Below are 13,140 nucleotides of genomic sequence, written 5' to 3'. Positions count from 1 at the left end.
CAGCAAGCAAAAGTTGTGATTTTTGCTATGCACATGCGTATTAGTGCCAGCTCTTTCATGGAAAATTGGAAAGAAACGGGTATCTCTGATCCAAAGATATCGCAAAAGTTTTTTTCTAAGTAAAACTTCACCATGTAGGCTACCTTCCACAATGAACAACCCTAGACTGTTATACGTAACTGGTATCATCACAAACGTTATTTTGTGCTCTATAAAGTGGCATATTTCACGACATTGTGTCATGTAAGGTCGTTGCAAAATCTAGACATAGGCTATACATTATATTGATAGTGTTATAACTTGAACATTCTATTTGTACTGTTCGCCATATCTGTTCAGGTGTCACATATTTTGTTCATGATGCATTCTTTTAAACCAACGCTAATGTAAATGAAATGAACGAATTTGCACTACAAACACTTTGCAATTGCTATGTTTTTATTTATTAAATTTCGCAACGAACGGTTAGTTAACTCATTAAAAATGGGGGTCTCAACTGTACTCAATATGGGTACAGTTGAGACACAGTCGAGACAAAAATGCACATTATGTTTATGAGCTAATTGTGAAAAATATAAACTACTTATGGGTATTATTGATTGATAATACTTTAGTCTACAAGCTCAGGAAATGGCATGTAGCCTGTCATGGGGCAAATCACTTCTTTTCAGCATCTTTTTTTTTTTTTTTGCTGCAGATGGTTTAACAAAATGAACCTGCAATAGTTTAATTAAATGACCTAGTATACTGGAACAGCTTGGTATGAGTCATTAGGTTGCAGAATTATGTTTGAGAAATGAATCGTGGAGAAACATTAAGATCACTACAACTTGTATCTGCTTTATTGATGGTTTTTGATGGTTAAGTCCTTGTCAATCGTTCTGCTGCTGTGTCTGACCCCCGAAACCTCCCCTTGGGGATGGAGCCTTTGTGGTTCTGGCACTCCAGAATTGGCCTCCTCCTTACTCCTCCTTCCTGTCTCCAGCTTCGGGCCTCAATACTCTCTCCTTTTCTCCTTTGTCTTTCAAGCTAAATAATGGGAGAACAATTTATTAAAATTCAATGCTGAACCATTTTGATGTTTTAAATGTGAGCATACTTTTACGTAGCCCACGTATTGCTCCGAGCTCAAGTCGGTTCTGGTGATGCGGCTACTTCTTACACTCAATAAGAGCAGAGATGTCTTCTACTCACCCGGAGTTAAGTCCACTTTATCTAGGAGACTGTCGAGCACAGCTTTCACATCGTCATCCCTCTGTTCATTTCTCTCAGAGTCTTCCAACTCTTTGTCCAAGGATGCATCAAGGTCATGAAGAACATTTAGAAGGTCTTCTGGGATCTCCATGGGCAGAGTTAGTCCTTCTGCCCTCACCTTCTTGTCTAGGCCAGTTCTGCCGTCCTCGACCTGCTTCAGCTCCTTTATTAGTAGCTTTTGGAGTTTCTTTTTGGTCTTTCTTTTTATTTTCATTTTCATCCATGTCTTGTCCATGTCCATCAACGTTAACCCCCAAAGCCTCCAGCTCTCTCTTTAGTTCCTCCAGTCTGTATTTTTTCACGCACTTCTTAATGGCTCTATCTGAACTGTGCTCATCCTGCCGTGCTGCTAGGCAGCAGGCTAAGAACCAGCAGAACCACATTAAAATCAGATCACCGAAAATCAATTTATCAACAAATCTGAAACCAGCCAACTTCTACACAAACGCAAGAAAGAGTGAACAAAAGTTCTACCAGAAAGACTCAGTAGATAGAATAGAATCAGTTAAAAATGTAATTAGTAAAGGAACGGCTTTGGATACAAGCATGATCGAGTCCTGAATAGGTAACAGTCTTTGGCGTAGGCCCTGTCTTGGATCCGTCCAGCGATGAGCGGATCTCGTCTCCTGCCGGCGTACTGAGAAGCAAAAGCAGTGTTAGGTGGAACATATTTAAAGAGCCCACTGAATTCCTATAGGCTAGCGCTGATTGAATGAGTGAATGATCAGATTGCAGGGCTTTCCCGAAAAGTAGGCAAAGATTGGCTCCATGTAAGCATGGGAGGAGTAAAGGCTACACTACAAGTCTTCCTAGTAGAAGTTTCCATTCCACACTGTGATCCAGTTTTTCAGGATTTGTCCGAAGTTGAACAGGATCTGAGGACAGGCAGAAAGTAGAGGCATTATTATGCCTTTTTAACCAGATTGGAGATAAAGACAGAGAGGGATTTGAAGATGGAGATTCGCTCTACCTCAAGCCCATTTATGTGAATGGGTGTATGTCTGACACCTATTGCCTTCTGACAATCCTCTTTGGTTTTATTGGAGTTGAGAGCAAGGGTGCAAAGGTGTTTAGATTTGTTTAATCCAGGAATATTCAGAAAAGAGGGGAGAAAAAGTAATAGTAGTCTTGCCCATAGTGCTACAAACTGAGTGAGAGGAAAGTGTAGAGGTTTGTCTGTTCTATGTGTGTTTGGGAAATGAGTAGGATAAAGTCCACCATAGAACTCTGGAGACTCATTAATGAATAAACCTGCCTGTAAGTATTCTGTGACCACTGCCTGCTCATTGGAGATGAGATCTTTTAGGGTGGGCAGGTGGAGTCCTACTGAATTGTCAACCCTTGATCTTACCCCACGAAGGCCTCATAAACGACTGTCCTCTCAAGTGGGGAACAGACTCAGTCAGAGCACATATAGCATGATCCATTGTGTCAAAGTTCTTAGGTAATATTGGATCAGGGTACAGTGATAGTTATCAGACTCTCACTGCCGGTAGCAGGATGCTGAAATATGTGCTGTTTGGGGTGGGCGGAGTGGTAACATTTGTGGTGGGCATTCTCATCGGACACTTTGGCATCCAGACAAACAACTCTGTCCCTGAATGGGTCTCCACACTCTCCAAAGATGTGGACGAAAGTCTGATTGAAAGGTTCATTGCCGAAGTGGACAACTTGGAGATTCAGGAGAATCTCAGGTGAGTGAATTCAGGTTAGCAGCACAGTTGTCATCACTTGTTGTAGAGGAATAACAAACACTGCATTCTTTGATGGCGTCATGGCTGGAGAACACTAAGATGTTTAAGGTAGTTTTAGTCTTTAGTTGCCCAGCACCTCAACAACGTGTGTTTACTTTTAGCTCAGACTGATACAATTAATACCTTCACTACATGGCAGATTCTGATGGAGAAAAGCCTGTCTTTTATATAGGCTTAAGTATATCTTGTCATATAGTGTAAATAGTTTACAATTATGTTGTTGCAATGTCACACACTGTTATGTTATGTTGATGTCACACACTGTGACATCAAGTGCTGAATGTGTTGAATGTGAAACTGCATGGTTGTGTCATTGCAATTACTGCCTGCTACTCTATGTTTTTCTTCTACCACAGAGAGCTGACTAAAGTCCCTCACATGGCGACCACTGCAGGAGATGAGAAGACCGTCGAGTTCATGTTGAGAAGATGGCAGGACTCTGTGAGTGGCCTGGACCAGGCCTGGAGAGAGGACTACAAGGTCTATCTGTCTTTCCCAAACCAAACCCAACCCAATAAAGTGACTGTAGGTGTGTTCCAATTAACAAAAGTGAATTCAAATGTATTACATCTGGAGATAACACATAGCTCAGGGTTTCTTTCCTGAAAAACAGTAATATTAACTTGGTTATAGACACTTTATTGCCTCAGTCATGGTCATCCTTCATTGCTGTACTGTTATAAAGATGTAGAGATAATGACATGAAGATACAGCCATCTGGGCTTGGTGACTTGCATCATGGGAAAGCTAAAGGAAATACCACCGAATAGTCTAGAAAAGACTAAGCTATTGTGTTGTGTGTTGAAGTCAGTGCCTTAAATGTTGTCCAATACACGGCCCGTGAAAAGGAAAAGGTCTATAAACCAGACCAGGAAGACCCAGAGGTGGTTCAGCCATATGCAGCCTATGGGCCTCCTGGCCATCCAAAGGTGAGTCTATTTACAGTTTCAACACTTACAGCAACAGACAGTTTCAAATGTCTGTTTTTCCTCCTCCTGTGTCCACTTTATGAGCTACTGTTGTTACCTCATAGCAATCAAGGTGATGTTGTTACCTCTTGTAAAAGCCACATGACCATTATTCTCTCAACGCTTTATGAACGTAAAAGAGCCATGACCTCTGATGTCAAGCATTTACATATTCACACCATGACAAAGCAGTGGAGCAGATGAAACGTTTTCAACAAGAGGGACAGATATGTTATCGCACACGGTTTGATAAGACACTGTTATCAGAAGTCTTATTTCAGACATCATCTGATAAAAGAGGACATCAACGAAGACCCATTTTGTCATGTCATACTTATGTAGGCTAGTCCTTCTGCATAAACTTTTTTGCCATTAAAGGAGTACCGTCACACCGGTGTGACGGGAATGTTGGGAAATGAACGTTCTAAGGAATATCTGGGTTCATTGAATTCAACATAGAATTTTAGAACCTTCAATTGTTGCGGAACTTGTTGTAGGAAAAACCTACACCTTTAAGGGTTAATGTATTCACAGTTATGTACATTCGTACTTATCTGCATTAGTCAGAATGCTAAGCACTCACAAGCACTACTACTACTACAGATAAAACATCTGGAATAAATGGTATGTTGTACTGTAATATCTATAACTTGTTTGTATATGTGATTTTGAGATGATACGACAACTTTTTGCAGGGGAAGCTTGTATATGCCAATCAAGGTAAAGCCAGTGATTATGAGCACCTGAACAAGACAGTGGACCTTCGAGGTACAATTGCCATTGTCAGATATGGTGGTGCAGGAAGAGCAGCAAAGGTGAGATGAGATAATGTGGTAAAGATGTGCCTGTCATATTGGGTGCTTGCCTTCCACAATGACTGATGTGTTGGTGTCTGTCTAGGCAATCAATGCTGCACCGTTTGGAGTTCTCGGGGTGTTAGTCTACACAGATCCTCTTGACATCAATGATGGCATAATGTCGGACATAGATGAGACTTACCCTCACTCGTGGTACCTCCCTCCTTCTGGTGTGGAGAGAGGATCCTTCAACACAGACTTTGGCGATTTACTGACACCCTACTTAGCAGCTAAAGGTAACAGACAATGTTTAGAAGCAGTAGGACCTCTATGCTTAATAATAATTACGGTAACCCATAGGGATTTGATCGAACATTTGATAGAGCATGTCTTGTGACGTGTTATTAAATCTTCATTAAAACACAGTTTTATTGACCCATCTGTGACAACTGGTTGAATTATAGTTCATGCTAAATAATGCTGTATAACAATGTACAAATGTACAAATTTGCCTTGAAGAACTAAGAGTTACACCTTGAAATCAGTTGTTTTTTTCTGTCCATGACAATTTTCATCTCCTGAATTTGTTTTTTCACACCAACCTTTTCACAGAGGACACCTACAGAATTCCAAAAGAAGACATAACAGGCATTCCTCCTATCCCAACTCAGCCCATCGGTTTTGAGGATGCTTATGCTTTAATCTGGTGTGTGTGTGTGACACTGCTTTCGGTGCCCTTTTGGATAATCAGAGCCATGAATTCCCCTTTAACCATGTCACTTCTGTCACTTTGTTGATACTGATTTTTGTTGTTACTCTTGTCATTTGTTTGTAGTGAACTTGGTGGGGACGCATCTCCACCTGAATGGAGAGGAGCATTCAACTGTTCATACAACTTGGGAGGGCCAGGATTTCAATCTTCCTCTAAATTTAACAACAGGTGTGGATGCTTTAACAGATGTATAAGCCAATGCCACATCTTCACAAAGTATGACCCTGTTACTGTATCGGGTGTGTGAGTATTATCACATGGATGAAGGCCAGTTCACAATTGTAGATGTATACAGTTATATAATCTACGTATTTCCAACGTCTCAATCATTCTTAGAAAATCGACATAATTAATGATAAATATAAATGTACAGAATAATTCATAAAATTCTGACTGATACGTGCACATCCCAATCCGCCAAGGCTACAGCTGCTGTGTGCACTGTAACCTGTCTGTTGTGCTCTGCTGTGTGCACTATAACCTGTCTGTTGTGCTCTGCTGTGTACACTATAACCTGTCTGTTGTGCTCTGCTGTGTACACTATAACCTGTCTGTTGTGCTCTGCTGTGTACACTATAACCTGTCTGTTGTGCTCTGGTCCTGTTGACTCATTTCAGTGATGTAAAGCTGGATATCTACAACCGAGAGGAACTGAAGAACTCAGCTAATGTGATGGGTGTGATACGAGGGAGTGTGGAGCCAGGTGAGTGTGGACAGTGGCGCATGGTGTCCAGTTCTCTTCTATGCACATACACCTCAACACATTGGTGCATATGTTGTTTTAAACTAAGGTGCATGTGTTGTTTTAGTGAGGAAAGCATGTACTGTAAAGTAAGTAAAAACAAGTAAATGTTACAGGATGTGCCGTGAGAGAAAGTAAAGCAATATACCAGCGTATCATAAATTTATTTACCAGCCCATCTATTTACATCTGTTTTGTTTACCTCGTCTGATGTCCCTTCAGAACTATACCACTGGGAAGAGTCATTTGAGGTGTGAGATCCATATTTGCCTTTCGAACAGTGCATTGACTACATTTGAATATGAGGATGAATGTTCTTGCAGACAGGTATGTCATCTACGGGAACCATAGAGACAGCTGGGTGCACGGAGCCATAGACCCCAGCAGTGGCACCTCCGTCATGTTAGAGATCACCAGAGTACTGGGCAAGATGGTGAAGGAAGGTAAAGCTACAGAGGTGTCATCATCACTGCATGAATCAACCATCTTCATAAGACATCTCAGTTGGTGAATGTAGACCTCAAAGACACAATACTAGCCCAGGGGGTCCCAGGTTTGAGTCCGACCTGAGGTCATTTCCTGAACACATTCCCCATCTCTCTCTCCCGCTCATTTTCTTGTCCAACTCTTCTGTGTCCTATCAAATAAAGGCAAAAAAGCTCAAATACTGTATATAAGTAAAAAAAAATACACAATCATAAGAGGGATGTTTTGAGTAAATCAACATGAAAAACAAAATAAGATGAGATTATTGTTGATAACCCATAGTGTTTGTTTTGTTTGTGCAAGGCAAATGGAGGCCTCGTCGGTCCATCATCTTTGGGAGCTGGGGAGCTGAGGAGTTCGGCCTCATTGGCTCAGCAGAGTATACAGAGGTCAGCCTGATTCTATTTCTTTATCTGTCCCACAAGTTAAAACTTGTTCTTAGAGTTTAGACATCTTAAAATCTTGTTTTACTAAAGTACTGTTTGTTTGGGCAATAGTAAATGTACACACACTGTATAATATAGTACTGTATGTTTGGGCAATAGTAAATGTACACACACTGTATAATATCAAGCAGCACACCTACAGGGAGAAGTAAAGAGGCTTTCCCGTGAACGATTTAGAGAGCATATGGTGATTGGTAGTGTTCTGCACTTGATTTAAAGCATGTAAATATAGATAGACACACATGATATAATGGCATACTTTGCCATTTTTTGTTTGTTTGCTATTTGTGACACTTATGAGAATGCAAATAAATTACTTTACTCAGAGTCTTGAGTTGAGTTAAAGTGGGGTTTCTGTTGGATGGATTGGGTTGTATTTTTGTGACGTTTGTATCATACTGTGTAGTTAGTCAATAGGTTTTTAAGGACAGTGGTCAGCATGCAGGTACTAAATCATTTACAGATAAACAAATACATTATACTATGTCTCTAGACTATTACTACAATACAAATAGACTTGAACAGGCTGTTGCTCAATTTTAAAAGACAGTCAAGCACCTTATCATCTCCAACCCACAGGAGTACTACAGTAAGCTATTTCAGCGTTCTGTTGCCTACATTAATGTGGACATCTCTGTATTTGGTAAGGATGAATCTTTCTTATTTGAATCTCAATATTGGATATATCAGACACCATTAATGTGCAGCACTGTTAGTATAGTATACTGTATACAGTATAGTATACTGTAGGTCAAGTAACTGCTCTCTTCCACAGCCAATGCCACGCTCCGCGCCTCGGGGTCCCCCTCGGCCCAGAGTGTCATCTTCACTGCCGCGAAGCAGGTACGCCGAGGGAAGAGATTTGGTTTCGCTCCTTGCCCCTTGTGAGTTCCAATTGCTTAGTGATGATGAGACACACAAATTGAACAAAAAATGCCTTTATATTTTATTACTTCAGGTAAAAACTCCTGGATCTGACTCAACATCAGTGTACGATAACTGGATTCGCTATTTCAATCGTACCAGTCCCACTTACGGACTTATACCAAGGTATGTCCCTCAGTCTGAGTGCCTATTGTTGTGCTGATCTAATATCAGTATTTCCATATTAATGCCTGGAATAAGAGACTTGATGTCTTGTCAGTGGCATTAAAGATGTTCTGTGCTTCATTGCTAGCGTTGGATACCTGACAGGAGCAGGAAGTGACTACGCTGCCTTCATGCATTTCCTGGGTATTACCTCAATGGACTTTGCCTACACCTATGATAGGGTATGAAACAGATTTCTATACGTTCCTATATTCACATTTATTTTACAGTTGCTTGTCATGTATCTACCCTTAATTGCAGTATACTCAAGCAATGTTCTTTTAGATGTCCTCTTTGTTTGCTTTTCAAGGTAACTGTAAGTTATACTGCACTAAATATACAGTGCTTCAATATACTACAAAACACCACTAAACTCCTCTGCAGCACTCTACACAATGGTGTGCTCTTGAGTGGTGCGCTGGCATGTATACAATTTTCAATAACAGATCGTTACATTAGGTCAGAGGTCAAAATACATGTTTATACAAAGAAAATTAAACACATTGCTTGGGTATGTATGGGTCTGCATATTGCCCTAACCCAGCTACATTATTCAAAGTACAACTTACTCAAAGGACCACAGAATGCAAAAAATGCAATGTTATCATCAATGGGCACACATTGGATCGTATCAGTATTAAATGCTATATGATTCGATCTTGATGTATTTTGCAGAGTAAAACTAAGGCCCGCATCTACCCAGCCTATCACACAGCGTATGACACCTTTGACTACTCATCTAAGTACATTGATCCAGGTATGGCATGTTTTATTCCAATTTCATTTGAATAAAACATCTCCCCAATATATTTCCTATAGGCTTCTGATGCTTCTTCCTCTTTCTTTGATTTTCCCTCACAGGTTTCACCAGTCACCAAACAGTTGCCAGGACAGCAGGGAATGTTTTGCTGCGTCTAGCCGATAGCCTCTTGTTGCCATTCAACTGTCGTGACTACGCTGAGAGTTTGGAAGGTTACCTCAATGTGGCCCTGACAAACTTCAAGGACGAGTTAGTTGCACGTTTGATTTCAATGGGTAGGTTACTTAGCCATGGAAATATAGCCAGTGGCCAGTTACCAGTGGTTCACCAGTGGTTTCTAGTTGTGTCATAGATTCCCAGCCCATTAACCCTGCAGGTCATTCGGCGTAGTAGCGTCCGTCTTACCAGCCCTACTTGTCTTTGTGCCTCTAGCCCTTCACCTGGTTAAATAAAGGACAAGTAAAAAAACAAAAGCTCAAAATGAAACAGAGACCATTATAGTAGGTCACTGTGGTTTGAGCTGAGAAGGGGGAGTAAATAGGAGAATGGTCAACAGCACGATAAAGTAAATCAGTTGATAACTGTGTGTGTGTGTGCACCTTCCTCTTCCCTCCTCAGAACCACTGAGTCAAGCTGTAACTAGGTTCCGCACCGCAGCTGACAAGCTGAACAGTGTCATCCAAGATCTTGACCTTTCAAAAGTGACGTGAGTGAAGATCTACAGTATATATATTTTCTTTCTGATGGCTTATATAAGGACAATGATAAACACTGAACTCATTTGTTTGTATGAACTGAGGGCAGGTTTAAAGGGGTGTTGTCACAAGTGAATGGATATTTGCTCTGCTTACATTCCCTTATAAGGCCTCTTGAGGTTCGTAAGATCAACGACCAACTGATGCTGCTGGATCGAGCTTTCCTGGATCCTCTGGCATTTCCTGACAAATATGGATTTAGGTGAGGAATAGTTTGCCTTGCCTTGACTCTTACAGAAACCTTCGATCCATCGTCTCTATCCATCATTTCCATACATCCATCCATCTTCTAACAATTTTCTGTGCCTTAGTCCTCCAATCACTCCTTTCAATGTCCCATTTTCTCCCAAAGGCACGTGATCTGGGCTTCAAAATCCTCAGGATTAGCCACCTTCCCTGGCCTCGCAGATGCCTTTCAGCGTGCCCAGAACACCGGCCTACCGGCCGACTGGAGTCAGGCCCATAAGCACCTGTCCATCCTGGTCCAGGCTATTGCAGGGGCCGCCAGCACTATAGAGGATGTCATCTAAGGATGCTACATGACGTCTAGTCCGCTTTTTTACTGAGTGGGGCGCATGGAACTCCTTCTGTGAAGCAAGGAGGTCACCGCTACTCCAGCTGAGAGGGATTGTTAAAGGTGACCATTTTGGTTAAAAAAACTGTTGAGTACAAATATCAAAAACATTTTGCCACTATCGAGGATCTCACCTTTAAGTGGTCAGTCTTTCATATGTGCAGAATATTGAAATAGATTCTTTGAATAATTATTTTTTATGTTTTTTCCAGTATGATGATGATAGAATCCAAATTCCTTTTCAACACTCCTTAAATTAAATATTGTTAAACCGTTTGAAACCATTTTCTTTTAACTGCCATGTGATAGTCACAAAAATCACTTAATTACAGCTAAGACATGATGGCTGTATATTCAATTTCTATATATATATAATAAAGTGTCTAAAGCTTGTTTCATAGAGTAACACATTTTATGCTCTAACTGCTGCAGTGTCTCTGATGAGGAAACACAAAACAAATTATCCATGTTTACCAAATAACATACATCGTTTTAAAAGATAGAATAGAGTGCCAGATATCCATTTTCTGCATACTGCATATCACTAGAATGCAAAGGAATTCCTGTGTGTGTGTGTGTGTGTGTGTGTGTGTGTGTGTGTGTGTGTGTGTGAAATGCAGTAATGCACAGCGGTTAATTTTATTGCCAAGTGGGTTGATGAGCTGAGTTGATGATTTGTTGCTCATGACATGATGTAATTTCCATAAAGAGCGGGAATCCTGACAGCCCATGGTTACAAACTCCCTTTGTTCAGTTGGTGTCCACTGCAGTGCAGTACTGAAATACACCACCAGGGGGCAAAGAGAAGTCTGTATGTGAAGTCCCTTGAAAAGCTGCTGGTCCTGAAAAGGCAGGAAGGAGGGCTTTGCTGAACCCTTGTGAAGCCACCGGACACTGATTCAGAACCCACACCCTACTCTTGTGTGCTGTAAAACGTATGGTCCATCTAGTTACCGTGACACTGTCTGGAAACAATCAGACAATTAATCAATCAATGAAATATGTCTAGAACGTTTCAGTTGAATCCTTTTACATCTCACTATTTGTGTAATTTAAAGATGTATTTTCACTCAGCACCCCGTGTAGATACTTTAATATGCACCTTGAAGATTGCACAACTTATAGGCCTACTACTGATTGATTACATGACTGTTCTTGAATCCTCGTCAACATGTCATGTAATTTAGTGGATGATGGTCTCCCTGGACTATTGCATAGGCTACTGTAGAAGAGGCCGCACGCAGAAATTAATGCAATTTATTCAATTCAGCACTTGTAACCTTGTAAGCAGTAGCAACTTTTGTTATACTCTTCTGTTCTTCTGTGCTAAGTGATCAGCCATGGATTGTAGCATGGCAACTTCCTCAGCTTGTACAAATGCTCACATTTCCCCCTGGTCTCTGCTCATTATTAAGTAGTTCAATGGCTTCTAGTGGCGACATCCATCAAGTTCAAATTCTCACTGCTGGCCTCCAAAGATGCTAATGGAACCAACCGTGGCTTACAATCAATCAGCCAGTCACTCACATAGATTTTATGGGTCATCCCACCCACAGCGATTCACCAGTGGCCGGATTATTCAGGGTAACACAAGCTACACTGGCAGAAGGTCCCTGACTGTCCCTTCAAACATCAAAAAGATGCACCAAGACGACAGAGGTTCCTCATTCCATTTGTACTCCTTTTCAACTCTTTTTGTCCAACAGTGACTTGGGAAAGGCAGTTCTGTAACTCTAGAGCAGCACAAAGTTGCCATTAGTCACTGACACATGAGCTGACAACCCCCACACTTTCCAGCTCTTATGTCTCAAAGACATCTGTGAACGCTACTGACATAGCCATCACAACAATACTGAGTTTCATCTTCACAACACTGAATATGTTTTTGCTTATCATCTAGTTTCACATTATGTGTTATGTATACATAAGATTGGCTTACATTAAGCTATGTAAACATAAGACTTGTTTTTGGCATCAACACAACACACAAAACTCTGGGAAAATCTGTTTAATTATGGATTGTCGTTTTCAGGTGCAAGGTTTTATTAAAGCCTTCTTGGCACCATAAAAAATGGTTGTGTAAGTTTTGAGATTCTTTAATGAAAGCCCTTCCAGTTGAAAGGTATTTGGCTGCTGGTGGTTCAGCCTCTCTGTGTTCTGAGCCCTGGGTAAGATGAATAGGTGGTTGATCACGGCGGGCTTTTGTGGACGCCTATTGTGTCCACGTCGGGAAGTGCTGTATTTGCTCAGCATGGCATGAATTATTCATGCCTCTCTGGGTTGTGAGGACTTCTCTCGTTCTCAGGCACCCCGGCATCCCCTCACCCCTCCCCACCTCTCTCCGCTCCTCTGTTTTTCATTTCGGACCAGAGCAGATCCGGGGGTTCACACTGGGACTGTCACCCCCCCCGCCCCCTTCCCCGCCCTCCTTTCAAATAAGCCCTAAAAGTTTATTGTGCTGGTTACATTATTTAGGACTCTCCGCAGGCCCAGCACATTAACTCCCTCTACAGACTGCATTATACATGAGGAGAATGTTTAGACATGATCCACCCCCCCCACCCCAACCCCCCCGCCCCCACTTCCTTCCCCCAAGCCTTACTTAGAGATGGGATTTAATCACCTCAAGTTCTCTCACATGGGAAAGTGGGACTGTGCTTGCAGCAAATTTGGCAGATGAAAATCTCATCAAACCTGCGTCAATAGAGAAACGCTTGTAAAGTTGGTTTTAAATGGTAGGAAA

General features: G+C 41.4%; 1 protein-coding gene across 1 annotated transcript; it reads left to right on the top strand.

The window, feature by feature from the left end:
* The first annotated feature begins 2,615 nt into the window (after positions 1 to 2,615).
* Positions 2,616 to 10,790, top strand: naaladl1 (N-acetylated alpha-linked acidic dipeptidase like 1). The gene is made up of 19 exons (XM_042101148.1): positions 2,616 to 2,948; positions 3,365 to 3,537; positions 3,816 to 3,937; positions 4,672 to 4,791; positions 4,877 to 5,069; positions 5,386 to 5,479; positions 5,609 to 5,713; positions 6,163 to 6,248; positions 6,611 to 6,730; positions 7,077 to 7,162; positions 7,799 to 7,862; positions 7,995 to 8,062; positions 8,178 to 8,269; positions 8,397 to 8,490; positions 8,984 to 9,065; positions 9,170 to 9,343; positions 9,687 to 9,774; positions 9,933 to 10,025; positions 10,176 to 10,790. The coding sequence occupies exons 1-19, from the start codon at positions 2,755 to 2,757 to the stop codon at positions 10,351 to 10,353; spliced, it is 2,226 nt and encodes a 741-aa protein (XP_041957082.1). The 5' UTR covers positions 2,616 to 2,754; the 3' UTR covers positions 10,354 to 10,790.
* Positions 10,791 to 13,140: the final 2,350 nt, after the last annotated feature.

Source organism: Alosa sapidissima, chromosome 8 (genome assembly GCF_018492685.1).
Source record: "Alosa sapidissima isolate fAloSap1 chromosome 8, fAloSap1.pri, whole genome shotgun sequence".
NCBI lineage: Eukaryota > Metazoa > Chordata > Actinopteri > Clupeiformes > Clupeidae > Alosa > Alosa sapidissima.
Note: the sequence above shows the minus strand (reverse complement) of the source record. Positions and strands in the feature narration are given on the sequence as shown.

What these genes read in the sequence shown, in the direction of transcription:
- naaladl1 (XM_042101148.1), top strand. Translation starts at nt 2,755, where the DNA reads ATGCTGAAATATGTGCTGTTTGGGGTGGGCGGAGTGGTAACATTTGTG. An exon ending in TCCTCTAAATTTAACAACAG is followed by an intron (nt 5,714 to 6,162) that starts GTGTGGATGCTT and finishes GACTCATTTCAG; the next exon opens with TGATGTAAAGCTGGATATCT. An exon ending in ACGAGGGAGTGTGGAGCCAG is followed by an intron (nt 6,249 to 6,610) that starts GTGAGTGTGGAC and finishes ATGTTCTTGCAG; the next exon opens with ACAGGTATGTCATCTACGGG.